Source organism: Suricata suricatta, chromosome 3 (assembly GCF_006229205.1).
Source record: "Suricata suricatta isolate VVHF042 chromosome 3, meerkat_22Aug2017_6uvM2_HiC, whole genome shotgun sequence".
Lineage (NCBI taxonomy): Eukaryota > Metazoa > Chordata > Mammalia > Carnivora > Herpestidae > Suricata > Suricata suricatta.
In genome coordinates, this window is record NC_043702.1 from 104,971,735 (window position 1) to 104,999,132 (window position 27,398).

The window sequence follows — 27,398 nt, forward strand, 5'->3', positions numbered from 1 at the left end:
GGGAGGGGGAAAGGGGAAGGGAGGTGATGGTCATGGAGGAGGGCACTAATAGGGAAGAGTACTGGGTGTTTTATATGGAAACCAACTTGAGAATAAACCATAAATTAAAAGAAAATTTTGTGGCATAAAATTTAAATTTCAGTTGCCACACATAAAGTTTTATTGAAACACAGCCATGCTTATTCATGCCTGTGTTGTCTGTGACTGCTCCCAGACTACAGTGGCAAAGTTGAATAATTACAGCAGAGACCTCGTGGCCCACATAGCCTAAAATATTCACCATCTGGTTTTTTACAGCAAAAGTTTGTTTACTAATATTATTGCTGAGCAGAATTAAGCATTCATTTGAGGATTGTGATCTGAACTTGAAATGAAACACATCACCGTAATTGTAAGTTTCTCTCTGTAATGTAACAGTAATCCAGCTCCTAATTAGGTCACAGTTTGGTTGTTTGTTGAATTAAATGAAATCATACATGTAAAGTGTGTAGCACAAAGTGTGTATTTACTAAACAAGAAACCTCCAGCCACCTGCTATCATGAACTCTTCCTGGAGCTAACACGTGTGGATGATGTCAAGCGCAGGGATTACTGTGGGATTCTGAACCACAGCTTTCAAACAAACTCTCTTTATCAACTGGGATTTACGCGACCATATCCTCCAGGAGTGATTTTCTGTGGCACCTTCAGTAACTAGTTAGCTTTTCTCTTACACTTACCTCAACTCAAAACTGTTCTGACCAAATACTTCTAATCCATGCTGGTGGGCATAGCATCCGTGCATTCCAGACCGGAAAGGTCAGGAATTTGCAAGGAGCATCCTGGAAAAGCACTCTTCACCCTAACCCCAAGCCACTCCACCACAGATATTCTGTTATGAATGCAACTGCCTAAAACAAACACAAGAAAGAGTTGGAGGAGGGGGTGGAGTTGTTGGTGTAACTGTAATTTCTCATGAATGAGAATTGCCATTGCCTTTTTAAGATATTTTAGAATTTTAATCTAGTGGCAAAATTTTTTTCATTATTTTCTTAAATTTAATTAATTTACTAAACTCCTCATGGTTCATTGGATTCAATCCTGTATCTGTGATCTTCCTGGGTCCATTACACTCATGGGATTCAACTTTATCTCTTCTAACTCATAAAAATCTCATCAAAATGGGAATAAAATGCAGTTTTGAACTTTCTAATGAAGGCACCCATCCTGGCTTCCTAACATTCTAAAATTAATGGCCTCTGTCCCCCTTCCTCTTTGTTGAGAATGCTTTAGTTCTGTGCCAACCAGAGGGAAAAAGAAGACACCACTGTTGTGAAGGGTCTGCTCCTCCTCTGTCATTCTAGCTGAAGCCTTACCCAGGAGTGACACTGAGCAGAGAGGTGTGCCTGTTCACAAAGACCCCACAGTTACAGCTGGTTCCTGGGGAGATTTTTTTCTTAATAAAAGCACTGTCCCAACTAAGGAAAAGTATAAAGCCACTTCTGAGTTGGCACCTGCACCGATGTGGGAATAAAGGGCCATGACTCTGAGGCAGCCCCACACCCACTCCTACTTATGCTCCGCCCACATACCACACACCTTTCCTAGACTCCGCTGAGCATCTGTACAGGCTTCAGAAACTTACAACTTGGGGGTACAGGTAAGAACCTCTTCACTGTTTAGTGAGAAAGTTCCACTGTGGAAAAGCATTTAGCACCTGTCCACATTCACACAGCTAGCAAAGGATTCAGCAAGGCTGGCTATGACCTAACAAGGTCAGCTATGATGATGGTGAGCAGGAAATGCCATAGCAGGTATCTTCTCCAGCCAGGACCCCTGCTAAAGGCTGTGAATGCTGTTCCATTTCCACAGCAACTCAGAAGATGGACATGGCCCTCAGTTCCAGTTTATAGATGAGCATACAGCATAGAGTAGCTTCCCAAGGCCATGGAGCTAGAGAGCAGCTGACTGTCCAGCCCTGAAGACCACAGGCTCCCTGCCCCTGCAGCCCCTACTGCCTCCCATGGTCCCTCCCACACCTGTGCCTGGAGACATCCCCAAGACTAATGTGTGAAGTGGACTCTCTTCTCTTGGGATATACAAAATTATTGGTATTTTGAAATTGACATTCTATCTAACTTGGGTCCCTTGGAGCACATCCAAACTTCTAACCAAGGAGGAGAAGATGATGACATGTCCAAGACTGGTGGAATGTTCTGCCTTTCCAAACTGTGCTTCCCAGCCTGGATATCTGAATCCTGGATCCTGTCACTGTTCCTTGATGTTGAAGGAGGAGAGAAGATCCTTCCACCTGGTTCCAGTGACTCATGTCCCCAGTGGTAACCCATCAGGCTGCTCACAGTAGTCCACTCACCATTCTTTCTGGACAGACTGTGTTACCATGCCCACTTTGAATTAGGTGAGGCTATAGGACTTACTCTGAACAATTAAAAATGAGATAAAATAATGCATGTCACTTCTGGGCAGAAATGTTTAGAGGAAGTGCACAATTTATCACATTTCTTTCCATTTGTCTCTGTGATGAAGGAAGTCATGTCATGATGGGGTTTCCATTAATCTAGGTCTTGAGTGACTATCACGAGTGGAGAACCTTGCCATCCTTCATTGTGAGGACCCCTAAGTTCTTGCTGTGTAAGTAAAGCCACTGAGACATGGGAGGTTGTTAATGTACCTTAACCCTACCACATGTACTCCTACAACCCCACACACATACACATACACACTCCAACAAATCACACACTTACTTTTATAAACCCATGTCAGGATAAAATCTGTTTCTCTACTTATAACTCTTCTAATGCCAATATATGTAGGTTTTCTACCACAACCAATTCTCACATTCTCTGTAGACATCAACCAGATATCTTACAATTTAATCCAATTCTGATGCTGACTGCCTGAAGTCAGCACAGAGCCTGCAGGCTAAGGGCTCAGGTCTGCAAGACTGTCTCATTTAAGACATCAATAGCAAGTAGTAGGTCTCCAGGTTACTCACACTTCTGTCTCACTTGGCTTCAGATCAACGGTTTGCATGACCCTCCCTTTGGAATTTGATAACTTGCTATAACAGCTCACAGAAATCAGGGATAACGCTTTACTGACTACTTTTACAGACATGCTGTGTGCCAGGCACACATGGCACAGGCATGGTTCCACCCCTGAGGGTGCTCTCTATCCAGGAGCAAGGCAGTGCAGTGTGGTGGGCACCCACAGATAAAACATGGGGTTGGAACAGTCTAGGCATAGGAACAGTAAAAGCAAAGGGAGGTCAGAGTGGGTCTCCTCTGCATGTTAGGTGCCCAGCAGGGCATGTGGCTGGAGGGAAGGGCAGCCGGTGAATAAGGCCTGACAGGGGCTACTATTCTCAGGTGATCCACAGGAGTCATGTCTTGGGCCTTTTAAAGAACTTTGCCTTGAGGCAACAGGGAGCTAGTTAAAGGCTATAAGTGCAGAGTTTCCTAATCAGCTTGCACTGGGAAGGTTGATGGGCCACTGTCAAGAGGGTGGCTGAGAGCCAAGACAGGCAAGGAGTGTGGAGTGTCACCATGCAAGCTATGGCAGAAGAGGAGGCCAGTAAGGGGGGCAGGCATGACACAACCGACATTTTAAAGCTCAGACATGGGAGAGCTACGTCTTCGCTGTTCTGTTTTCAAAACTCTTCCATTCTGACCTTCCTCGGTCCTCAGGATGAGACAGGCATTTTTTTCTAATCCCACTTCATGTCTGAGGAACTAAGCCTAAAGCAGCCTGAGGGCACATCTGTGGTGGCCCAGAGGGCAGGTACATGATAGACCCCAGCCCCATAGTGGCCACCACCTTTCTGCCCAGGGAGTTGCCTCGGGAGCACAGTGATATCGTTGCTCCTCTGTGAAGTGTTCATCAGGGACAGGGTGATTGAGCACCCACAAGACAATGAGGGAAGTAATCAAGAGGGTTCATTCCACCACCAGTGCATCTAAGCACACCAGTGTCCAGCACCACTCTGGCTCAGACCCTTCACACCAGCCCACCCTACAGCCCACATACAGCTCACCCACAGCATGGGAGCTCCAAGAGAAAGACATTTGTCTGAGTTTTCTTTCCATGTTTGCAAGTGTGCATCATCAGGGAAATGCAAATCAAAACCACAATGAGATACCACCTCATACCCATTAGGGTAGTAGGATGGCTACTATAAAAACAAAACCAGAAAATAACCAGAAAGTATTGGCAAGGGTGTGGAGCAATTGGAATCCTGCTGGGAATGTGAAATGGTGCAACTGCTATGGAAAACAGTATGGGGATTCCTCAAACAATTGAAAATAAAATTACCATATAATCCAGCAATTCTACTTTTGAGTGTATGTCCAAAAAGAACTGAAAACAGATTCTCAAAGAGATATGCACACCCATCATAGCAGCACTATTCTCAATAGCCAAAGGGAAGCAATCCAAGGGTCCACTGACATATTAATGTATAAATGCGGTGATTGCATACAAGAGATTATTGAGCCATAAAAAGGAAGGACATCCTGCCACATGACACAACATGGATGAGCTGTGAGGATATTATGCTAAGTAAAGAAAGCAGCCACAAGAATATAAGTCCTGAATGACTCCACTTACATGAGGTACCTAGAATCGTCCAATTCATAGAGACAGAAAGTGGAATGGTGGTTTCCAGGAGTTGGGAGGAGGGGAATGCAGAGTTGCTTAATGGGTGTAGAATTTCAATTTGGGAAGATGAAAAAGTTCTGGAGATGGAGAACAACATCAGTGTGCTTACGGCCACTGAACTGTACACTAAAAATGGGCAATATGGTAAATTCTGTGTTACATGTTCTATCACAATCTTTTAAATCTAAAATTTAAAAAGCAAAAACTCCGAATCTGTCACTTCCTACCTGTGTGAATATGGGGAAATTAATTTAATCTCTCTAAACTTCTGTTTACTCATTGTAATGTAGGGGCATACCCTCTACTATAATTTTGAGGATTCACGTTAACATATGTAAAAGGCATACCATGACTCCCAGCACACAGGGAGCATTTATGAACAGTTAGTACAGTAAACTGCCTCCTCTGTGCCCCTGAGGTGTGCTGGGTACTGAGGAGGGCTCATCAGGAAGGAGGGACCTAACGGGCACTGTGTAGAACCCAGGCTGGAGGAAGACTGGATCTAGAAGCCAGGAAGGACCCAGTCAGTTTCAACGTAGGTCCCCAGGCAAGGCTGTTTGGTTCAGAATTGTCCCAAGGGAGCACAGCTCTGCCAGAAATGTCTCCCAGTAGGTAGGAAGAGGGACATCTATAGCAGACACCCCATCCCGACACCTTCTATCTCTGCTTACCCCGTGTGCTAGGGGAACATTACCATGCTCTGTGTGCTCTGTACCAGGGGAAGGCTTGGGTAATGCAGGTCTGGCTCACCCAGCAACTATGTGCATTGGGATAACAGTAGTAAACTAACTGTTACTTGAGCCCACCATGTGCTAGAGCTGTTTTCTGTGAAATATGTCATCAGTTCTTCATAGAAACCTCCTAAGTACACGTGACCATTTCCAGTTTAACAGGAGGAAACTGAGGTGCAGAGAGGTTAAGTGATATGCCCAAAGTGATATTCCACTGCATGGCATTGGTGGAAGTGGGTTATCAGCCAGGTGTGTCTGGCTACAAAGCTTCTATTCTTTCTTCATGACCTGAGATTCCACACCTTAGGGCCGCTGGAGCAGAGGGGTGCCTCCTTGTGCATCTATTCACAAAAGACACTCAATTCAGCCTTGTCCCCTTCTCATCACCACAACGAGTGACCTTGGCTGGCTGGGACTTGGCTCTTCACAACCCATGACCCTGGAGAGAGGGAAGGAGGGGCACCTAGCCCACATGTGACCACTGTGTGAGAGGCCCACAGAGTCTCTCAGTTCTCACTGACAGGCTTTGGGAGGAGGAAGACCTCGCCCTTCCAGAGAGCCTCACACTTTAGCAGCCTGCTCTCTTCTGGATCTCATGGGACATGAGACAGTTCTGAGAGGCCATCCCTGGCCTGTAAGCAGAGTCCAAAATGCATCGCGTCCATGAGTTTATTCCCCTGCAGTCTCCAGTTTCTTAAACTGAGTTTGAAGACCTTCCCCCCACACTACATTGCACTCACTGGAAACTGGGGACCCCACACTCAGCAGGGGTGGGATATGGGGTTTCCAGTTTACTTGTCAATAAATTGAGTTTCACCATTGGAAGGGATCTGGTCTAAATTTCTCAGCATCCCCCAACCCCATATAACCAGGTATTTGCCTGACCTCAGCCTTTCAGATATAGAGAACAAAGGATCCTCAGGACCAGACAAGCCCTAGAGGGGAAAGCCTCCACCTTCCAGAAGAAAAGTCACACTCAGAGCTCTCTCAACTTACTGACATGGCATGCACCCACCACCCACCCGTCCATCCACCCAGCACCCACCCTCTCACCCACCCATCCAACCATCTACTCCACATCTTTCCCATCTACCCTGAACCAGGCTCTGGTGCTAGAGGCCCAGAGAGAAAGTAAGGTCAGCAGGTGGTACAGGGACTATGTTGGAAATGGGGAAATAAATATATCCACTTACTTATAAGTGGCCTCTGGTTGCCTATGGTTGGAATTCTGCTCTGTCCACATGGCTTTGTCTCCTAGAAAAGGCTCCTATGTACATGTTCCAACTCTAGGCAGTTCTCCTGGGGGAGGAATCTGGCTTGGAGACATTTGTGCCCCACCTAGTGGGAAAACTGCAGCCTGGAGATGACCAGAAGCCTCCTGTCCAGGAAGCCAGTGCCCAGTACATTCATGGGGACCCAAAACTCATCTGATTCCCCAACACATCATTCACCTTGTGGGCACAGGTGAATGTGAGCAAAGGATGCCATGAAATCTGATTCCAATTAGTTGTTTCTTTTTCTGGTTTGACATCTATTCCCCTCCGACAGCTTCATGTAGTTGGTTTTCAAATTGCTTTATCTCTTGCCACATAGTTAAGAAGAAGTCTGGTGTTCTTCCACTTGATTTGGTTTCAGGACATGAGACATGGGGCCAGCGTCCCACTGGGATCATGTGCCTGAGCAGCTCAGAGGCCTGGGGCCTGGATACTGAGTCCAGACTGGGACATGTCAAAATAAAAAGGAGAGAAGCATCTCTACATACAACAAATGCCAGTGTTATAACTCTCTGGAAACTCACTGGAAACTGGGGATTATAACTCTCACTGGCTCCTCTGCTCTTAGTCAGCTTCTGGGGAACTGAGAGATGCTGGAGGTCACAGAGACCTCAGAGAATCCACAGACTCGTGGCCTGATGAGCCCGAATAGCATCGGTGTATCATCTTCAGCTCTGCAGCTACTGGCAGGTATGCAGTCGTCATGGCCAAGGAGAAGAGAATGAGTGATTGAGAACATTACTGCCACCACCTGGGTGGGTCCCTTCTGGGAGGGATAGCTGAGACTGACCAGCATGAGTCTGACAGAGATGCCATGGGCTAAGCATGTCACAGGGTCATGGGTACCACCAACCTGGGAACCTCTCATGCTCACAGCAAGCCCTATACAGATGAGAAAACTGAGGGAGCCTCAGGACCAGGTATCTGCAGTGGCACCACTGCTCCTCCCCCCCCCCCCGCCCCCAGCAAAATGTACTCCAACCAAGATGTTTCATTGTACGTGTCAACTTGACTGGACCACAAGGTGCCTCAATATTTGGTCAAACATCATTCTGTGTGTGTCTTTGAGGGTGTTTCTGGATAGATTAACATAACTGTTAAATATGCACATGGAGGACAACAGATTGCTCTCCATAATGTGGGTGGGCCTCATCCAATCAGTTAATGTCCTGAATAGAACAAACTGCTGACCCTCCCTGAGTTAAAAGAAAATTCTTCCTGCCTGTACACATTCACAGTGAAACATCAGCTCTCTCTAGTTCTACATTAGCTTCTGAACTTCGAGCTCAGACTGGGATATTTGCTCTGCTGATTTGGGGCTTGCCAGCCTCCATAACCATGTGAGTGAGTTCTTTGTAGTAAATGTAGATATCATACTGGTTCTGGTTCTAAAATAGACCATTTCTCTAGGAAGCCCTGTGATCTCACACCCCCAGCCTCTAAGTTGGAAAGAAGCTAGAAAGAGGAGGTAGAATGGGGGCGAGGAGACAGTGCATACAGATAAGACAGCAAGCCTGTCAGATCCATCCTGCCCTCCCCCAGTGGCTGTCATGGGTTTCTGCTGGTTCTCAGATTCCTCATACAGGAACTGGGAAACATAAATCCCAGAGCTGACATGGACCAAGCTTCAGGTGCCTCGAAGGCCTTCAAAAAACACTTGCTCCTTGGTCTAAAGCATATGTTTGTCTTGCTTCTGATTTTCCAAGCAATGACTGTTCTATGCTCCCCAGAGGAGCAGACAGCACCTTCCTGGGGAGCCTAGACTAGAAATTGGTTGGGGTTGTGAGCCCCACACCCCACCTAGGTCCTCAAGCCTGGAGCTTTCACCCCCACCCCTTGTGCACCCCTTCAACCTCACTCCTTCATCATATCCCGCACTATCAGATTGGCCCATGGGACTCACACATTATTCTCCTCCTAGAAGTGTTTCTGCCTGGGCAGTTTTCCCTGTGCTAAGTCAGCAGGGAAGGTGGCTATCTGAGCTTTGGAGTAGCAGTTCATTCATCAGCCCACTATTGTTGCTCCTTTTCCAAGGATGGCTTTGTGGGGCAGGGGCACAGGACATTGCTTCCCCTGGCCAGAGGGTCTATGCTGGAACGTACTTCTGTGGTCTTGCAATTCATGGACCTCTTGTAAGAACCAAGGAACAATGTCACATCCAGAGAGGCTGAGTGGCCTCCCAATGTCCCAGACTAACCTGTCCTGGCTTTGGCTGTCCTGCCCCAACCCAGAAGCAAGTGGGTGGGCATCAGAAGAGGGCCTACACCCAGGCTCCACCAGACTGGTCCTGCTCCATGTCACTGACCTTCCCTAGCCCTATCCACTATACTTGACCTGCCAGGCTCACACTGGAGCCCCTCCTGCCCCTCTAACTCTAGCATAATGGTTGTGGCCTGGCAGACCAGGCGGTTCCATCCCACAGCTCCCCACATGCTCCTGCCTGGCTGGGTTTCAATTCAGCTCCTCCACCCACACCTGGGCCACAGAATGCAGGATACTCTAGCCGGCCCCCCATCACAACAGGCACTGAGCCTCTCCCTTGAGCTCTCTTGTCAGCAGCAGACCACACCTGAGCTCCAACACCTGACTCTGCCAGTCTCCCCTTTCTCACCTCCCTCTCCACTCCTTTTGCTCAAGAACACCCAGGACCTGCTGACCCCTGTAGGAAGGCTTCTGCTCCTCCCCATTCTGCCTCTTCCTTATCTCTCCTTCCATCACCTAACTCCTCTATGGCCAAGGGCTCATCTCCTTTTGGGAAAAATGGCACAGGGATGTGGCCATGGTAGGCATATGCTAAATCTGTATGGTTTTTTTGTTTTGTTTTGTTTTGTTTTGCTCCTGATATTTGGCCTTTGGCTTCTACTTTGAGTTCCCAGTCATCTCCAGATCTTTGGAGCAGCTCTCTCAAGCCCAAACTCTAACAGTCATGCACCATGCTTTAGACCTGAGCACCCACACATGTGCATGCTCCCCAGGCTCCTTCACCTCCTCCCTCACAAAGAAGGCCAACTCCTGACTGACTCCAAAGCACACTTTCTTCCCGAGCAGCTCACAGCCCAACTAAGTCCTTACCTTCAGGGTCTACCCCATGTGCACAAGGCATGGGGAACCCAGAATTACACTGCATAATGATGCTTTAATGGAGAGACCCAGGCCTGAACTAGATGTTGGGGAGGGGGGCACTTGTGACTAGGAGATGGTGCATGAGTGTGAACCATGTGGGTCTGAATGTATGGTATGTGGTTTGCAGTACATGTGTCAACATGTGCATGTGTAGGTGGCTGTGTGCAGTGTGTGCGGTGTGGGCAGTGTATGGTGGTAGCAGAGGTATGTGTGCAGTGTGGGGTGGTATGTGGTGGTGGTGTGTGTATGTGCAGTACGGATGGTGTGTGGTGGTGGTAGTGTATGTGTGGTTTGGTGTGTGGTGGTGTGTGTGTGTGTGCAGGGTGGGTGGTGTGCGGTGGTAAGTGCGTGTGTACAGTGGGGGGAAGGGTCTGGTGTGTGGTGGTACTGGTGGTTTTCTGAGTAGTGTGTAGTGTGTGTGTGTGCATGCTTTCTAGGGCTATGTTGGGGTAGGGGGAAGGGGTGGTGCCTTATCTGAGAACAAAATTTCTTCTCATCACTGCCTCCTGAAACCGCAGAAGCATTACCAGGAAGGGGAGGTTGAGGGACAGAAGTGAGACATCTGAAGACACCCCAATGGAAGACAGAAGAGGAACCTTCCTTCTTGCAGCCACCAATGCTTAACTGTGATGTTGTAAGCAACTTACTTAGCCTCTCTGAGCCTGTTTTCTCATCTGTAAGATGGCAATAGGGCACAGACCTCACCGGGTCATGCTAAGGGTTAGTTAGATAAGATGCTGGGTGTGAAGAATCTGGGTGGTGTGGGCCCCAGGAGGGCTCAGTTCCCACAAGAGCCCAGCCCTGAGCCCATGGCCTGCCAAGACAAGGGGCATTAAAGAAACACCCTGGGAGGGAAACAAGGAAATGCCCCCCGCCCCCAGAGGACAAGAGCCCTGCCAGGCTTGGCTCAGAGCTGGGAAATTATAAATGCAGCTTTATTATGTAAAGCATATAAGTAATTTTCACTGTAATTAAGATGGATGGCTCTAATAATCCTGTGGGGCCCAATTCTGAGCCACATTACCGGGTATTCACAAGGAGTTTCTGTGCACTTTGCTTCAATGAGCATCAGGGCCCATTAAAGGAACCCGTGGACACTCAGTTTTGAAGCCAACTGCCCTGAGTTGGAGCCTGCAGACGGATCGCAGCCCAAAGCCCCAGAGGAACTGTGCAGAAGCACCATGCCCTGGGAAAGTTGTCCTTAGCCCTCAGCTCTGCTGACAGAGATATTTCTCATTCTCACACTCAGACGCGATGCTTCATCACCCACAGGAGCCTGGTTGGGTTGAAATACTCTCTCATCAGTCAGGTAAGAGAGAGCAGCTTATGAAAGAACAAACTGAGGTCCCAAAAGGGCATGTATCCTGTCCAAGACCACTCAGCTCATGAAAGCCAGAACTTGACTCAGGTGGAGGGACCTACACGTGACAGGTTCCATCTCCTTCCGCCATGGAGATTTCCTCGGTAGCAGCTGGCCCAACTCCCGGGGGGGTCACAGTTGGGGGGGTAGTGGTGCCCAGAGCTCACCAAGCCTCACTTCATGCAATAATAGCTAGCAGCTGGTATCATGATTATTCTTCTTATTACCATCATTATTATGTATAGTGCTTACTATGTGCTGGGTGCTTTAACTATTTTAAGTTAATTCCCATGACAACTCTATGAAATAGGCATCCTTATTCTTATCCTTAGGGGGTAAATGACTTGCCCGAGGCCATGGGACTGTTTAGGGACTGTGCTGAGATCCTGCGGGAATCTCTCTGACCCTGGAGACCCTGCAGGGCAGGGGACTGTGCATGTCAGAAACTTGTTCCTTATAAAGATATGAGTGATCCAAAATCTACCTATCAGGGAGTTCCCTCAGAGCTCAGGGAACCCTTCTCCTCCCCTGCTACATCTTTGCACATGCTTTCTACTTTGGGGACCCTACCCACACTCCCTCCCAGAACCTAGCCCTACTTCCTTCAGGAAAGGCAGGTTCACAGATCTTCCACCTCTACTTGTGAAGGCCTTGGTTCCTCACTGGGCTTCATTGTGCCCGCAGCTGCATCAGCAAGAGGGTCCTCCAGGATCTGGGCAGGGTGCCCTGTATCCCATGCAGCCCCCACATCTCTTAGCCCTCTGCTCTCAGTGGTGGGTGTGCAGGCACACTCTCAAGCTCAGACGCCTGGGTGAACACCTTGCTCTGCCAATCACTAACCAGACAGCCTCTGACAAGCTACTCTGATCTCCTAAGCCTTGGTCCCTCCATCCTTAAAATGGACATAGAAGTGCCTACCATACAGAGCCACAGGGAGGACTGAGGGCCACGTTGTCTACAAAGCTTAATTAGTGCCCACTGTCAATCTCTCCTCCAGACAATATGCCAGGGAAGAGAGAAAATGGAGGAAGGAAAAGTTCAGCTGCAGATGCTTGGTCCCTTGGAGCCTGGCTGATGGATGGGGACCCCTTGCAGCCAGCCAGCGGTGCCTTCCAGAATGGCTGCCCCAACCCCAAGTGGGACCTGGGGGTCCCAGCCCCCAGCTCCCAAGAGCCACACAGCCCACAGAGAAGGGTCAGGCTCCTACAACACCCTGCACCCCTACCCTGGGCTGTGGCCCACCATGCTTAGGGAACTTATAGTCTTCTTGTTTGTCCTGGCTTCTGCCTCCTCAGGCCCCAGGGACATACCCAGCCCCACAGCTCTTGGACCAGAAACTGCCAGACACAGCCAGCAGTCCTCACTGGCGCCTAGTGGCTCCTATGGCCTTAAATACCCTCAGATGTCCCCAGCCAGCATCACTGGCCCACCCTAACACTCCTGGGCAAGTGGAGTGTCTTAAGGGGTTGTGTGTCACTGTGCTCAGAGCAGGGTTCAGGACAAGGTTCAAATGGCCTCACCTTGCAGTCCCTTGCTGTGTGGCACCAGGAGGCCCTTACCCTCTCTGAGCCTTGCCACACCCCTTTGCATGAGTTCACTCATGCAATGAAGCTCCGTTTACAGAGCACACATCAAAACACCCTTTCTTTTCCTGCGTCAGTGACTTGTGATTGAGCTACAGAGCTCTGCTGGAGGAATAGCAGGAATAGTCAATATCATTGATTGCCCACAAACATTTCCTCTTTGGGTTTCCTAAGGACTTCATAATTTCCTTTTTTGTTTGTTTTTTCATCTTCAGTTTTTTAAATTTAATTTATATTCAAGTTAGTTAACTGATACAGGAGTTTCAGGAGTAGAATTTAGTGATTCATGTCTTACATGTAACACCCAGTGTCCATCCCAACAAGTGCCCTCCTTAAAACCTATCAATAATTTTCCTTTTAATTGAAGAATAATAGAGTTGACATACAATATTGTATCTGTTCCAAGTGCACAACACAGTGATTCAATATTTATATAGATTACAGAATGGTCACCACAATAAGTCTAGTTACCATCTGTCACCATAGAGTTGTATGGCCACTTGCAATATTGTTGACTGCATTCCCCATCCTGTACATTACATCCCTGTGACTTATTTATTTTACAACTGGAAAATGGTATCCCTACACCAGTTTGCATTCTCACTAGCAGTAAGCAGTGAATGATGTTTCCTTTTCTCCACAGCCTCACCGAAACTTGTTATTTCTTGTCTTTTTGATGCTAGCCATTCTGTCATGTGTGACGCAGCTTTGATTTGTATTGCCTGGATGGCAAGTAATGATAAGCATCTTTCCATATGTCTGTTGGCCAACTGGATGACTTTGGAAAAATACCTGTTCAGTTCCTCTGCCCATTTTTAAATCATATTTTTTAAAGACTGAGTTGTTTGAGTTCTTTATGTATTTTGCATATTAACCACTTATCAAATGTATCATTGGCAAATACCTTCTCCCATACATTAGGTTGCCTCTTCATTTCGATCGTTTCCTTCATTGTGCTAAAGCTGTTTATGTTGATGTAGTTCCATTTGTTTATTTTTGCTTTTGTCACCCTCACTTGAGAAGACAGATTCAAAAAGAACTCTAAGACCAGTGTCAAAAAGCTTACTGACAATGTGTTCTTCTAAGAGTTTTTTTGAAACCATAAAGTTTTTAATTTGGAGTTGATTTTTGTGTACGGTGTAAGACAGTGGTCCCAATTCATTCTTTTGCATCTGCCTAGCATGCCAATTTCCTAGGCTGGAGCTCTGTGTGAGTTTAAAACACTGTAACATCCTGTAAATGACTCCTGGTAATAAATATTAACAAGCTGGAAAAGTAAAACTGTTTACCCTGAGCATGTATCTTTGAGTCAGAGAAATCTCAGTTTTTATCTGCTGTTTCATCACATTGCCCACAAGAGTGACTTGCAGCAGGTGCACATCCCATGAGAATGCTCACCTTTCCCTGATGGGCTGGTGTGGTGATCATCCTTGCTGGTCACCAAGCATTGCCCCTTCTCCTCTGGAAAGTGGGCAGGAAGAGGAGGTTTTGGCAAAAAGGCTCTTTCCAGGCGCTTTGTAAAATGGCATGTCTGTAAGGTGACCATAACTTTGTAAGTGACCACATCACTGAAGTTGGAAAAGGTCACTTGACTAGATCTACCTATGACTCGTGAATGCAAGCAACCTCTACTGCTTGCATGCTAGGGCCTTTAAGTGCCCACATTAGACCCTCCCATGCTCCTTCTCTCTTCTTATGTGGTATGGTGCCCCACAAGGTCTGAAAGAGGGGCTGCTTTATCTGTCCAAATCTCTGAGTGGCTCTGATGAGCAGAGACCCAGGCAACCCATATGGATAAGTAGCCTAAAGGGCAAACAGGTCTTTGTTTTCACTTGTTTCTTGTTTGTTTTTCAGGCCACTGAAAGGTGAGGGTGTGTGGTTAGATTCCAACTATATAGTTACTGTAAAGATTAAATGTTATTATGTGGATAAAGCACCTGGCTCATAGCAGATTCTAAAATGATAGCTGTGTCATCTTGAAGCTTAAAATACAGAGGACAAAGCCCTTCTGTCCATAGTAAGCAAGTCAAATTCCCCCAACAGAAAGAACACCCTAGTACATGCTGAAATGTAAGAGAGGGTGAGCAGATGTTTTTCTCAAAATGCAGCTGTGGCTAGGAAGACAGTGAGAACATGCAGGCTACAGGTGTGGAAGCCAGGAAAGGAGTAGGGAAGAGCCTTCTGCATGTACATCACCATCTCCTCTGTAGAGACACCCAGAGCAGATTAACCTTGCCCACCACCCTGTGGGGACTTCACATCAGAAGACAAGTCCCAAGGCTCTGGGGACTCCTTGGCTGTGGCTGTGCCTGGAAAGGATGAATAATGGAAGGAGTTTACTGGAGGCACAAGAGCACACAGCAGGAACTGGCAAGCCTCCCACAGCACAGGCCAGCTCCCAGCAAGGGAAGGCAGAACCCTCCAGGCCTTTCCTGTGCCTTCCAACAGGCCTGCCCTATTCAGCATCCACTCCAGGGTAGACCCCCTGCCCCGCAGTCCTCATCCACTACTACCTACCCTTTAGCTTCCCAGAAATGAAAATAACTCAGAAGGAGGAATCACCCACCTCCTCCCAAACATGGTGGAAGGCTCTTCATCCTTTCATCTCTGTGGAGCTCCTAGCACAGCCCTCAGAAAGCTGCAGTCACAGTAAATGATGTTTCCTAGACATGTGGAAAAGGCCCTCAGCACCTGACACAGGAGGAGGCTGGGAGAGCTCACCTGGAAGCCATGAGCTTTGGCTTCTCTGTTGCAAGGCTCTCCCTGGCCACCAGAAAAGTCTTGTTGAGCCCCCACCCACAGTGGCCCCACCACTCACAGGCTTCCGTGCTGACTAGATCCCCATTTGTCTGGCCCCAGAGGAATTGATTTCCAGCATCCTGCAGGCATAAGTGCTTAAATGACTACTTCTCAGATGCAAAAGTCAACAGCAGTCTGCTATTGATCTGTTCTGGCTAGCCCTTAGGTAAGAAGCCTACCTTCACATATGCATACACGTGTGTGTGTGTGTGTGTGTGTGTGTGTGCGCGCACACACATACAGGCATGCCCGCACATGTTGCCAGCCACATGGCTATGCAGCTCCCAACAGCTGGTACCTGAGTACACTTGTCTCTAGTAGGAGGATACCCACTCATTGCACATCTCTAAAGGTATCTGTTGTGGTTGATCACCATGCCTAGTACACAGTACACACTTCATAATGCTTAGTAATTGTTATTTGGCAGCAGAGTCCATTTGCATTCAGGTCCATCCAAAGGGAAGGGTAAGGACCTAAGAGAAATTGAGCACCTGATATTATATTAAGTACTTGACACACATATTCAAGAAAGCCCCAGGAAATGGTACTTTAATTATCCCCATTTTAGGGATGAGGATACTGAGGCTTAGGGACATGAAGAAATTGGCCCAAAATCATACAACAGAAAAATATCAGAGAAAGATTTCAAACCTAGTTCCAGCTCAAGAAAGACTGCATGATTATCTATTTCCCCCATTTCCTCATTTCCACAAGGAGGAAGTACCACAGTGAATCCAGTCTACCCCTTCACCTCATCTCCACTGCTTCTTCGTTAGTGATGTTGGATGGCAGTGGCCATGGCATCCATTCACATTGGGGCCTAAGACTCTGACCCCCAGTGTGGTTGACAAGGTTTACATAATTGGAGTCCACTTGGAGATTCAAAACTTCTCTGTGTTCAAGTGCCCAGGACTGAGGACTTTCAGGCAGGAGCAGGCCACCACCACTTTCACTTCCTGCTCTTAATGAGCCCAATTCCTCCTTGCAGATTTCTTAACTATGTGCATCCATCATTGGCCTTAAGGGTGTGTCCTTCCCCTACTGATGAATAAGTCTGTGCTTAATGCTCTTGGCACAGATCTTTGTTCCCAGTATGGCTTGTTACATAAAAGGACAGGGAGTCCCCTATCCCCTTCAACATTCTTGGCAGTGGCACATGTTCCTGACTACTGGTATATACCATAACAGCTTCGATGGCCAGCTCATCAGAGAAAAAGTGTCCTAGTCCCCAGTATAGCCATGGCCTTCCAACCTCCAAAGGCCCTGTTCTGCTCTACACAAGCACCAACAACCAAGGAACCAGGGAGGGTGGAGTCATCCCATACCTAAGGATCTTCTGCCTCTTCTTCTGCTTCTCTAGGGAAAACAAATAACCTGTTTGGGAACTGGAGACTTGTCCCATCAAGACCACTTTTGACCAGTATAAATTTAATCATTGTCTCTACCTGACACATTTTCTTTAGAATTCAGACTTGTCTTCAAGACATCTGAGGAGCCATATGAGAAAGAAATTACTCTGAGGAACAAAGAGACATGAGCAAGCTTGCATCAAGGGCTACTACATATAACCATTGGGAAAAAAGCAACTCATATCAGAATTACACCCCAGAGACTTAGAACACAGACATTCTGCTTTGGACTTATGGATGAATGAAAGGAGCCATTTTCCCCTTCTTCTCTAGAGCAGTGGTGGGGATCTAGGATCTCATAAGGGGAAGCAGGGGAATCCTAGGCACTCTGTAAGGAGCCAGAACCCCTTGCATCCAAAGTAGGGAGGAAGAGGCTGAGAATATAGTAGGTGGAGAGTGGCAATGGGGAGCTCACATCCAGGGAAAGGAGCAGACACTTCCGGCCAGCCATATGACCTGTGCTCACAGCCATGGGGGGATATGCCCTGAGGACTGCCCAATCTACCGACAATGGGAGAACCACAGGAGCTGTGACCTTGCAAAAAGATTACCTGGAGAAATGTTTTTGTGATTATGACCCTATATAATTTTTGAGAGATATAGAGAATGAGGGGAGTATGGGCTGAAGGAGAGGGAGAGAGAGAAACCAACCAAGAAGGTCCCATTCCCAGCACGGAGCCTGAAATGTTGCTTGATCTCACAGACGATGAGATGATGACCTGAGCTGAAACTAAGAGTCAGACATTCAACCAACTGAGCCACCCAGGTGGTCTGTGACCCTATATGGCTTATATACATGGCTAACACTGGAATTTCATGACATTTTAAATTAATAGCAAGAAAATGCGTCCCAAATCAGCACACAACTAAATGCCTAGTGAAAAGCTTAGACATGGCAATTAGAGCGATCAGAAAATGTGGAAATCAGTGTGAGATGGAGAAGCCTTAGCAGGTTTTATGAATGCCAGAATTCAGTAAGAATAAAATGGAAACCCTGAGAGATAGATGGTGTGAGTGTAGGGTGGTAAGCATTGGTCTGGAAAGCACAAGGCTGAGCTTGAATCTTTATCAGTTCCCATCCTGGGCCTCAGCTCACTCCTCTTGGGAGGAACACAGGGGTCACCGAGTTTCCTTAAGACCATGCCCATCTCAAGCCATGCATGATTCCGTGGGAAAAGCGTGAAGATGGCCAGAGCTCCTTGTCTTGCAAACCATCTTTCCATGACCCTTGATTGTGGAAAGAATGTCTCTGGCCAGAAGTAGGGGTGGATGGGGAATGTCCTATAGATGCTTGACCTTGCCTCCTTGAATACTGAAGGGCCATGGCCTCAGCCTTTTTCAGAAGAAGCATCTTACTTTCAATTCTTCCCAATTCTAGTCAAAATTCTTTGGATGGTCATTAAAATTACATGAGTGGCTTCATGCAATTTTAATGTTCTCTACCAACAAGTTCTGCAGGAGAAATCCCCCCAGGCAGACCCATTGATCATTCTAAGTAGATACAACAAAGCATTTCAAGACATGAGTTTTAACTGGAGAGAAAATGAAATGAATATTTCATTTATGGTGGGTCATCTGGTAAGGAATTTTTTCATTAAAAAATCAAACAACTAAACCCAACCTCTTGTAAAGGCATTGACCAAGCAGATACCAACCTCATGGATTTATCAAACACCGTCTCAACCAAGCTTTCTTGTAACAACTGCACTGGATTTACAAGCCAATAATCTCTAAGATAGTTTTCCCAACCAACTAAACCAATCTAGTTTTGCACTTTGTAAAAATCAATGCCTGTGTAATGTTTCACTTGTCCCTGGATCTCTCACTGCTACTACCCTAATATCCCCACAACTAGTCTCTGTGAATCAAAAGCTTGGGCCTCGACAGCAATCTGTGATGATTCCCAATATTTCTGTTCCCTGGTGTCCACATCCAGTATAATCCTCTGGCCTTGAAAATGTAATCCTCTGGCCTGTGAATATAAAGGATTTCAGTCATATGATTAGATTATGATACGCAGTTGACCCTTGAACAATGCAGGGGTTAGGAGCACCAACCCCTTGACACAGTGGAAAATCCATACATAACTTTTGATGCCCCCAAAACTTAAGTACTAATAGACTACTGGTTTTGGGGTTTTTTTGTTTTGTTTAATGTTTATTTATTTTTGAGAGAGAGAGAGGGAGTCGCAGAATCCGAAGCAGGCTCCAGGATCTGAGCTGTCAGTGCAGAGCCCAGCGCAGGGCTTAAACTCAGGAGCCATGAGATCATGGCCTGAGCCAAAGTCAAATGCTTAATGGACTGAGCCACCCAGACTCTCCCTAATAGCCTACTGTTGGCCTGAAGCCTTACCAATAACATAAGTTGTCAATTAACACATATTTTGTATGTTATATACTTTTTTCTTACAATAATCTAGAGAAAAGAAAATGTTAAGAAAATCTAAGGAAGAGAAAAAGCATTTATAGTCTCTACTGTATGTACTGGAAAAAAATATTATGCTTATAAGTGAACCCAAACAGTTCAAACCCATATTGTTCAAGGGTCAACTTTAAAACAGCACAATTTCATCCTTGTGACACCCTGAGTAGAGAACCCAGGTCAGCTATGTGCAAACTTATGACAGCATGAGATGATGAATGGGCATTGTTTTAGGCCACTAAGTTTGTGGAAATTTGTTATGCATCAGTATGTGGGGAAATCCATACTGATGATGGAGAAAAGAGGGTATAAAACAAACTGTGCCAATGTCAAAGATGATCCAGTTGCAAATTCTGTCGTGCCCAAAGCAGAGAGAGATGGTTTCAAAGGAGAGCAATCAGAATGTGGGGGAGACATGAAAAAACTCTTGGGCCGGAGACAAGGTGTTTGGCCTCAAAAAAGAAGCCAGATTTGTGTCTTCAAAGACTGGATGAGGTGTTCTGTGTCACAGTTATTAGACATGACCAAATTGCAGGAGACACAAGATGGATGTAATCTCAACATAACCAAAGGATGCTCTAATACCCCAAGATGCCTAGCAATGGATAGGGCAACCTTTATTATCTAGACTTCTAATTCAGTACAAATTCCTAATTCATTCCAATTAGAAAACATACTATTGAATTAAATTAAAAACAAGAGGGTGGGGAGCCTAGATGGCTCAGTCAGTTAAGCATCCAACTCTTTATTTCAGTTCAGGTCATGACCTTACAGTTGTGAGATAAAGCCCCACACAGCACAAAGTCTGCTAGGGATTCTCTCTCTCTCTCTCTCTCTCTCTCTCTCTCTCTCTCTCTCTCTCTCTGCCCTTTCCAGATGCAAAGGTTGGTTGACATGGCATCATACGCAGGACAAAGCAACACCTGAATCCTGCCCTCACAAGTTTCCAAAAGGAAAAGCATAAACTAAGGGAAAGGAAGATGTAGCACACTCTAAGGCTTTAGCCTCAAATCTCAGGGTAAAATTCTACCAAGTATGACTGCATCTATTAGAATATTCCCTTTACTTAAGCAGGAGTTTCCCAATAGCCTGATCCCAAAGCACCCTAAAGACCTATTCTGATTATTTCACCCCTAAAACAAAAGCCCAAGTATTGAGTGTCACAACCTCTAATTTGAAAAAAAGATTATTTCTGCCAGGGAAAAACAGAAGAGAGCAAATGAGACCTAAGCAAGTCAGGAAAGGAACCCAGTGCCCAGAGGAGACTGACCTAGGCTACCCACTCCAAGCTTTTCTTCACTCAAGGAGAGCCAGTTTGGACTGCTTGTCTTTCAGGAGTGACCCTTGATGGCCCCTATAGGCATTCCCCTGATCTCTCTGCAATGTTAGATTCCCCATTTCCTGACTTCCACTTCACTTCACCATATTGCTTGCTCTGCTCATTTAGTTGGAGCACATCCTCCAATAGCTTTCTGAAAAAAGGTAATAGAGGCTAATTTTACACTTTGTCTAGCTGAAATGGCATTACTCTTTCTTTCCCCTTTACTGAAGTTTTCCTCAGTATGGAATTCTAAAATGGATACATTTTTCTCAGAATATGGAAGGATTGCCCCTTTGTCTACTACTTTCCTATACTGCTCTTGAGAAGCCTGAAGTCATTCTGATTATTGTACATGGTCTGGTTTTTTTTTTCTCTGTGCTTTGGTGTGTGCTTTCTTATTCCTAGCCCTCAATACCTTCTCAGAGAGCCCCTGCAATATGTAAACTCAAGCCTTTCTAAAATTTCTTCCTTATATAATTTATCAATATTCTGTTCTTACACAGGCTGGGGAGAGCCCCCTCACAAGTGATCACAAACGTTATATGCTACTGGCCTACATAATTGCATAGTTCTGAATCCTAACTAGGGCATCAGGGGAGGGAGTATTGCTTTTCCCAGGGCAATTTCCTGGGAATCAGGGCCTTCCATTCCAGAGCATCACCTGAGTAGAAAAAAAGTGGGCTAATTCCTTCACCCCAAAACTGTCCAGGGTCATTGGGAGAGCAACAGCTCTGCAGGATTCAGAATTGCTCTCTCATCTCAGAGCCCATCTGACAGAATTTAGCAACCGGCTGCTATTTCTTCTGGCAAATCTGGATGTCTATCCTCCAAACACCTCTCCCTATTAGATAGAATTCATCTTTATTTTTACTTGCTTCCCAATTTCTATCATAAATAACTTTTCCCTTCATTTTCTCTGTTCTTTCTTTCTGAAACTTGTTGGATGTTGGGACTTCATGGATTGATTATTTAATGTGATTTATTCTTCCCAATTTCTTACCTCTATCTTTTTGTACTTCCACCTGGGAGATTTATGAAACTTTATCTGCTAATGCTTCTATGGAATTTTTTAAATTCCTGATATCATAATTTTAATTTTCAATAACTCTTTCATATTCTATTTTTCCTTTACATGGCATCCTATTCCTGTCTGAAGAAAGCAGTACTTAATTTAAATAGTGGGTTTCTAAGTTTTCTTATGCTTCTCACCATATCTTTGTACCCTTTATTTACCCTGTGGTTTTTGTTTGCTTTTGTTTTGAGTTCTTGCTGTTGTTTTTGTCTCTTGTTCCTGTGAGAAACATGCTTCAAATACCTGGTGGCTTTCAGCCACTCATAATCCAGCCTGAGGCACTCAGAAGCTAATTGGAGGTGTGGCGTGGAAAGGCAAAACTTACCAGGTGCTTTATTTTTCTTCAATGCACATTGCACATAAGAACTGGTGGCCCAAAGAGGACTTCTCTCTCTCTGTACATCCAACCACAGGCTGTAACTTTATCTATAATATGTCTACTCTGTGGTAGGAAGAACTGGTTTGGTCCCTCTGGCTTGGTCAGGCACAAGACAGCTACTAGTTTATATATCTCATAAGCTTCCCTGTGACTGACCACCTCTATGTGCAAAAGTGAGTCAGGTTTATTACACAACTAATCTTCTCTCTAGGATGCTCCCTCCTGGCCTCTCAAATTTCAGCCTGTTGAACTATTTCATATGTGGTAAATGCCATCAAGAGGGCTGATCATCAGCCACAAAACTACAGAGCCATTTCTCTGGTCCTCACAAGAACCCTCCCAAGAGCATCAGTGACTCCATCTTCAGAAGATATTGAGGTGATAACTTGGGTCTGATACTAAAGGCCAGGTTTGCACCATAGCTGGCCCTCACCTTACCCTATGGAATTTACTTTTGTTCTGCAAAGAGAATGCGGTTTCTAGGGGGAAGGGGATATCATCATTCCATATGGAACTGCTAGGCAGGGTGGTAAAGGGACTGAGAGACAACCCCAGAAGATGCTGTTTCTCCTGCTCAGCTGTCTCCTACCTGCCATCAATGGGAAGAGCTGCCTTGTCTGCTGGCCAGAACTGTCTGCATTGGTAGACTATGATCTGCAGATTCTTTGGGGCACCCCAGGGCCACCCACAGAGCTCTCCCGAAGCCTCCATGCCCTATTCCTGAAGGATCGTGTCTTCATCAAACCCTGGTATCTTGGTGAGGCACAGCCTAAAGACCCGGGATTCCTTTGCCTGACCTGGGCTCTTCTTAAACCCCCAAATGCCCTTTATCCCATATCCCATTCTCAGATCAGGACCATATGGAAGAAGCAGCAGCCAAATTATTCAGTCACATAGATGAAGCCATCAAGAAGTTCCGAGATAGTGAGGAAGCCCCCAGGCTTGGGTTGATAAAACCCAGGCCCCCAAGGCACTCCCAGAAGGCCCACTGGCCTAGGGTGGGGATGTGTGGTGAAGGGTGGTGACAGATACAGCATCTGTGTGCTCTGTGCAGTTTTTATTTAAAAAACTGACTTGAATTCCCAACCTTGAAAGAGTTATGCAATTGATCCCAGCTATAAAATGTGGATGATGAAAGTGCCCTTTTCTTCTTCCCAGATAAACTATCACTTTTGGAAGAGATTCATATCCAGAAGAAAGTATTTACTGAGAAGTTGGATGAGATATCTGAGGAGCTGAAGGAGAAGGGTGAGAGGTGGAGCTGGCCCCCACCCACCACCCAGTCCTTCACCTCCCCAGGACTGAGGAGAGCAGAGCCCAGTCTGCAGCCCCTCCTGCACCCCTTTTCAGAAGCCCCCACCCCTGCCCACACACTGGGCTCCTGTCCATGCCTCCTCCCAGCTCCCTTTCCTGCGCACTCCCCAACACTTCCTGGCTCTGTCTGCCTCCCCATCACCTCAGTTTCTCTATCATTTCACTCTCCCTGGCAGCCTGCAACAAGTCCTGTGGTAAGTATGTGTGGGGACCTGGCGGGGCGGGGGGCGGGGGGCGGGGGATGAGAGGTGAGGGGCACATGGTCCTGGCTAAGGCTCCTGCCCATCCCTTCTCACAGACCTATACTCCACACTGGAGGTCATGAACTGTGCCAACTGCAAGACATACTTCCTCACCTGCAAAGACCCCACTCTTTGCCCAGGTCAGTGGCAGCAAGCCATCCTCCCTCCTGCCTGCTCCCACTCCATCCCAGACTACTATTATCTCTGTCTGGATTGCCTTCCCCCCTGCCCATCCCCAAGCTCTTCTTTCTCTCCATCCTCACTAGACAAGATAGCACTTGCTGGGATTTCTTGATTTCCTGTGTCCAGCTTCAGAACCATAGAGCCACCTGCATCTAGGGCATCTCCCCCGAAGGTCCCTCAGGTCCTCAAAGCCAGCATGCTTGGAGACATGTTCAAGCTCATCTCCACTCCCCAAATCTACTCTTCTCTCAGGGCCCCTCTCAGCAAATGGCCCAGCTTCAGTCCTTAGCCTCCTAAATCAGAAATCTTTCTCTCCCATACTCAGTACATGCAATCATCAAATCTTATTAAATAATTCTTAAATGTGCTGTCATATTTTCATTGCTATATCCACCATGGTCCTTCAGACATCCTCACTTCCCACCGGGATTATGTCAGCATCTTTTAACTGGCCTCCCTGCCCCACTTGGCCACATTTTACTCAGCAATCAAAGAACTCTTTCTCAAGGAGCAAATCTACCTATGCCACTCCTTGATTATAGCCCAATTGCCTCACAGATAAAGTCCATCTGCTTGGAGAGTCCTGTGCAAACAGCCCCTGCTTACCTCCCACCAGCACTGACTCCTCCCCAGCCACACTGAGCTGCTGACATGCTGGACATACAGATGGCTTTGTGCTTCTGCTCTTGAACATTCTGTTTCCTCTGCCTGGAACACAGTTTAGTCCTTGATTGTGGGGCTGAAACTGGACTCCTACTTGTCTTTCAAAGCCCAACTAAAAGTCCTGTTTCCCAAGACTGTTTCCCTGAGCAGCACCCACCCCCTGAGGCTCATCAGCCCTCCCAGTGGCTATTTCTCCTCTGTTCTGTCCTGCTTTGCTTCCTCTGTCTCACTTCTAGAGCACAAGGACGTCTCACTCCTCTCTAGAAATATGCAGAGCACACAGTAGGTGCTCAGTAAGTGTATGCAAACAAACGACTGAGTGGGTAAATAAAAGGAGGAAAGAATGTAGTGATTAAAATGAAGAAAGAAAGAAGAGGCCCAGACGGCCCTCACTGTTCCCCCAAACACCTGGGTCCCTCTTTTATATCCTCAGCCAGTACTGGGAGTGCCTTTGCATGGGTTGTGAGCCTTGGCATTGTTTTGTTCCTGGCATCCATTGCTGGAAGTGGGTGAGTGACTCTCCAAGTCCCAGCATCCCTAGGAAAGACACACTTACCTCCACTAACCTATCTCCACCCTGTTGCCTTGCCCAGATGGTACATTTTCTGGCACAAGAAGAGGAAGAAGGAAGCAGAAGAGGTGCTGGGAAGGGAGACCTCTGCCAGAATATAGGGCTCCCAAGGAGGGAAAGCTGGGGGTAGCAAGGCTGGAGGCCCCAACTCTGGTCCCCACTGTCTGACATCCAGAGCACAGTGAGACCAGGGCTGGGGCTCAGAAAGCCCCATCTCCCCTTGTATAAGCATAAACCCAGGGCCAGGGGCCCAGGACACAGTGGCAGCAAAGCTCCACAAAGTGTCCTCTGCCTACACCTGTCCCTGTCCCTCTGCAGACCCTGAGCCACCATGCTCCCCGACTTGGTCAGATGATCAACATGGCCCACGTGCCCTCCACTCCTGGGTGGGTTTGGCAAGCAAAAGTTCAGAGAGACAGAGGCAAAGGCATGTGAGAGGTCAGGGTTTTTCTCTCTCAGCAGGAACCCAGCAGTTCACTGGTCTTCCGCAGCTGAGCCAAGATAGTGCAGTTGCTGTCAGGAAGCTCTCTCATCATTGGGTTCCAGTAACTGTCCCTTCCCTGACCTGCTCAGATCTGGGATGGTCTGGGGTGGCTGCAGTTCTGTGACCCAAGAGACCACCCTCTGTCTTGTGGTTTTCCTATGCTTATACCTTATAAATGCTTTTTATTAAAATATCTTCTTACTATTCTGATAGACTGCAGTATCCACTTCCTGCAGGGCCTGGGCAGACAAAGCTGGCACTGTGATCCCCCCATGAGTCCTCACAGGGCTTGTTCCCTCTCCTCATCCTCCCTCTGCTGGCCACTACCCTTCCCCCTCCTGAAATGCCCCTTTCCTACTGCCCTAGCCCGAGCAGTGGTAACTCCACAGGCTCAGTCTAGCCTCATCTAATTCCAGCACCAGAGGTGAAAGCAGTGGTGGCCTGGGTCCCTCAGGGGTCACTGTCAGATACTCAACAGAGGCAGTGAGAGGCCAGCTGATGACCCAAGGACTAGCAGAAGAATGGGCTCTAGAAAACAGATTCCAGGTCACATTAACAACAGATCTCATCCACATCCTGGCAAGATATACATCATGGGGACATCCAGGTCCCCAGATGATCTGGTGCCTCTAGCAATGACGTTTCACTGGCTCTGCCTCTTGGGGGTAGGGAGGGCTTTGCCTCCTCCTTCTCCATCCCCATGTCCTTTTTCTTGTCTGCCTCCAAGGCTGCCAGATAAAGTGGAACCTCTGAGTCCTCCCGGCACAGTTCTGCCCATTCCCTCTCAACCTCAAGCCCTTACTCACCGGTGCTCCCAGCCTTAACCTTGACTCAGGCTCTGCTCTGAGACTAAATGGAATCTATCCAGCATCTTTGGAGCCACTACCAGGTCCAGAGCCCTGGTCAGCAGGTCAACTCCTCTGTGCTGAAAGGAAGCACGTTTGAGACCAGAGCTAAGGACAAGTAGCCAAGAACCTGGACTCAAATCCTGGCTCTGACACTGTTCCCCTATCTGAGCATGCAGGGAGAATGTCATGCTTCAGTCAAGTTGGTGTGCCTTGTCCCACGACCCCACTGGGTTTATATTTGCTCATGCTGTGGGTCAAAATGTAACACCCTTCACCTTCCACTCACCCCTAGTCTATTGAAATCATGCCAGGATCCACAGCCCAGTTCCTGAAATTGGACCTCTTGTCTCCATAGGCCTTACTGGTACTCCCCTTCCAGAGCTAGCAACCAGGCTAGAAGGGACCTGACTCCATCAGCACCATCCCTCTGTAAGGGCCACTATTTGGCAGAGCTGGAAGAGATTACAAGAGACTGAGTCAAGATAGAGATAGATTAGATAGATAGATAGATAGATAGATAGATAGATAGATAGATACCATAAAGGGCAACCAGGGCAGGGAGCACAATGGCCAAGTGTAGCTGTGGGTCCCCAACTGTAGATATCTCCAACCTCCATCCAGAAGGATCCACAAAGACTCCTTAAAGTAGTGTCTTCAACTGTGAGAGGCCAGAGAACATGGGGAGGGAGGGAGGAGTGTTTTCACTGAAGGTTCAGTGTTGCAGAGGAGTAGAGGTAGGAGAGGCTTTGGTTCAGGCAACTCCAAGAAGTGTGGTGATATGGTTGGAGGGAGAGGCCCAGGTAAGAGAGGTGAGAGGTGGGGTCCACAGAGGCACCTAGGTCCAAAGGGAACTGAAGCAGATGGGCAGGGAGGGCTGCAGGGAGGCAGTGGAGGGCTTTCCAGAGAGCAGACAGGACAGAGAGGGGAAAGGTGGGTACGCCCAGGCAGATGTGGCTCCATATGCT

The 27,398-nt window shown here is 47.1% G+C and overlaps 1 protein-coding gene and 1 long non-coding RNA gene across 2 annotated transcripts; both read left to right on the top strand.

The window, feature by feature from the left end:
- Positions 1-1,556: 1,556 nt before the first annotated feature.
- On the top strand, positions 1,557-2,455 carry LOC115286572. The gene is made up of 2 exons (XR_003906142.1): positions 1,557-1,639; positions 1,852-2,455. It is a non-coding gene; the product is annotated as an uncharacterized LOC115286572 (long non-coding RNA).
- A 20,207-nt stretch (positions 2,456-22,662) lies between these two features.
- TEX51 (testis expressed 51) lies at positions 22,663-26,909 on the top strand. Its single transcript, XM_029933332.1, has 9 exons — positions 22,663-22,885; positions 22,978-23,052; positions 23,287-23,376; positions 23,619-23,636; positions 23,741-23,824; positions 24,964-25,039; positions 25,124-25,169; positions 25,420-25,487; positions 26,789-26,909. The coding sequence occupies exons 1-9, from the start codon at positions 22,687-22,689 to the stop codon at positions 26,907-26,909; spliced, it is 777 nt and encodes a 258-aa protein (XP_029789192.1). The 5' UTR covers positions 22,663-22,686.
- The last annotated feature ends 489 nt before the right edge of the window (positions 26,910-27,398 follow it).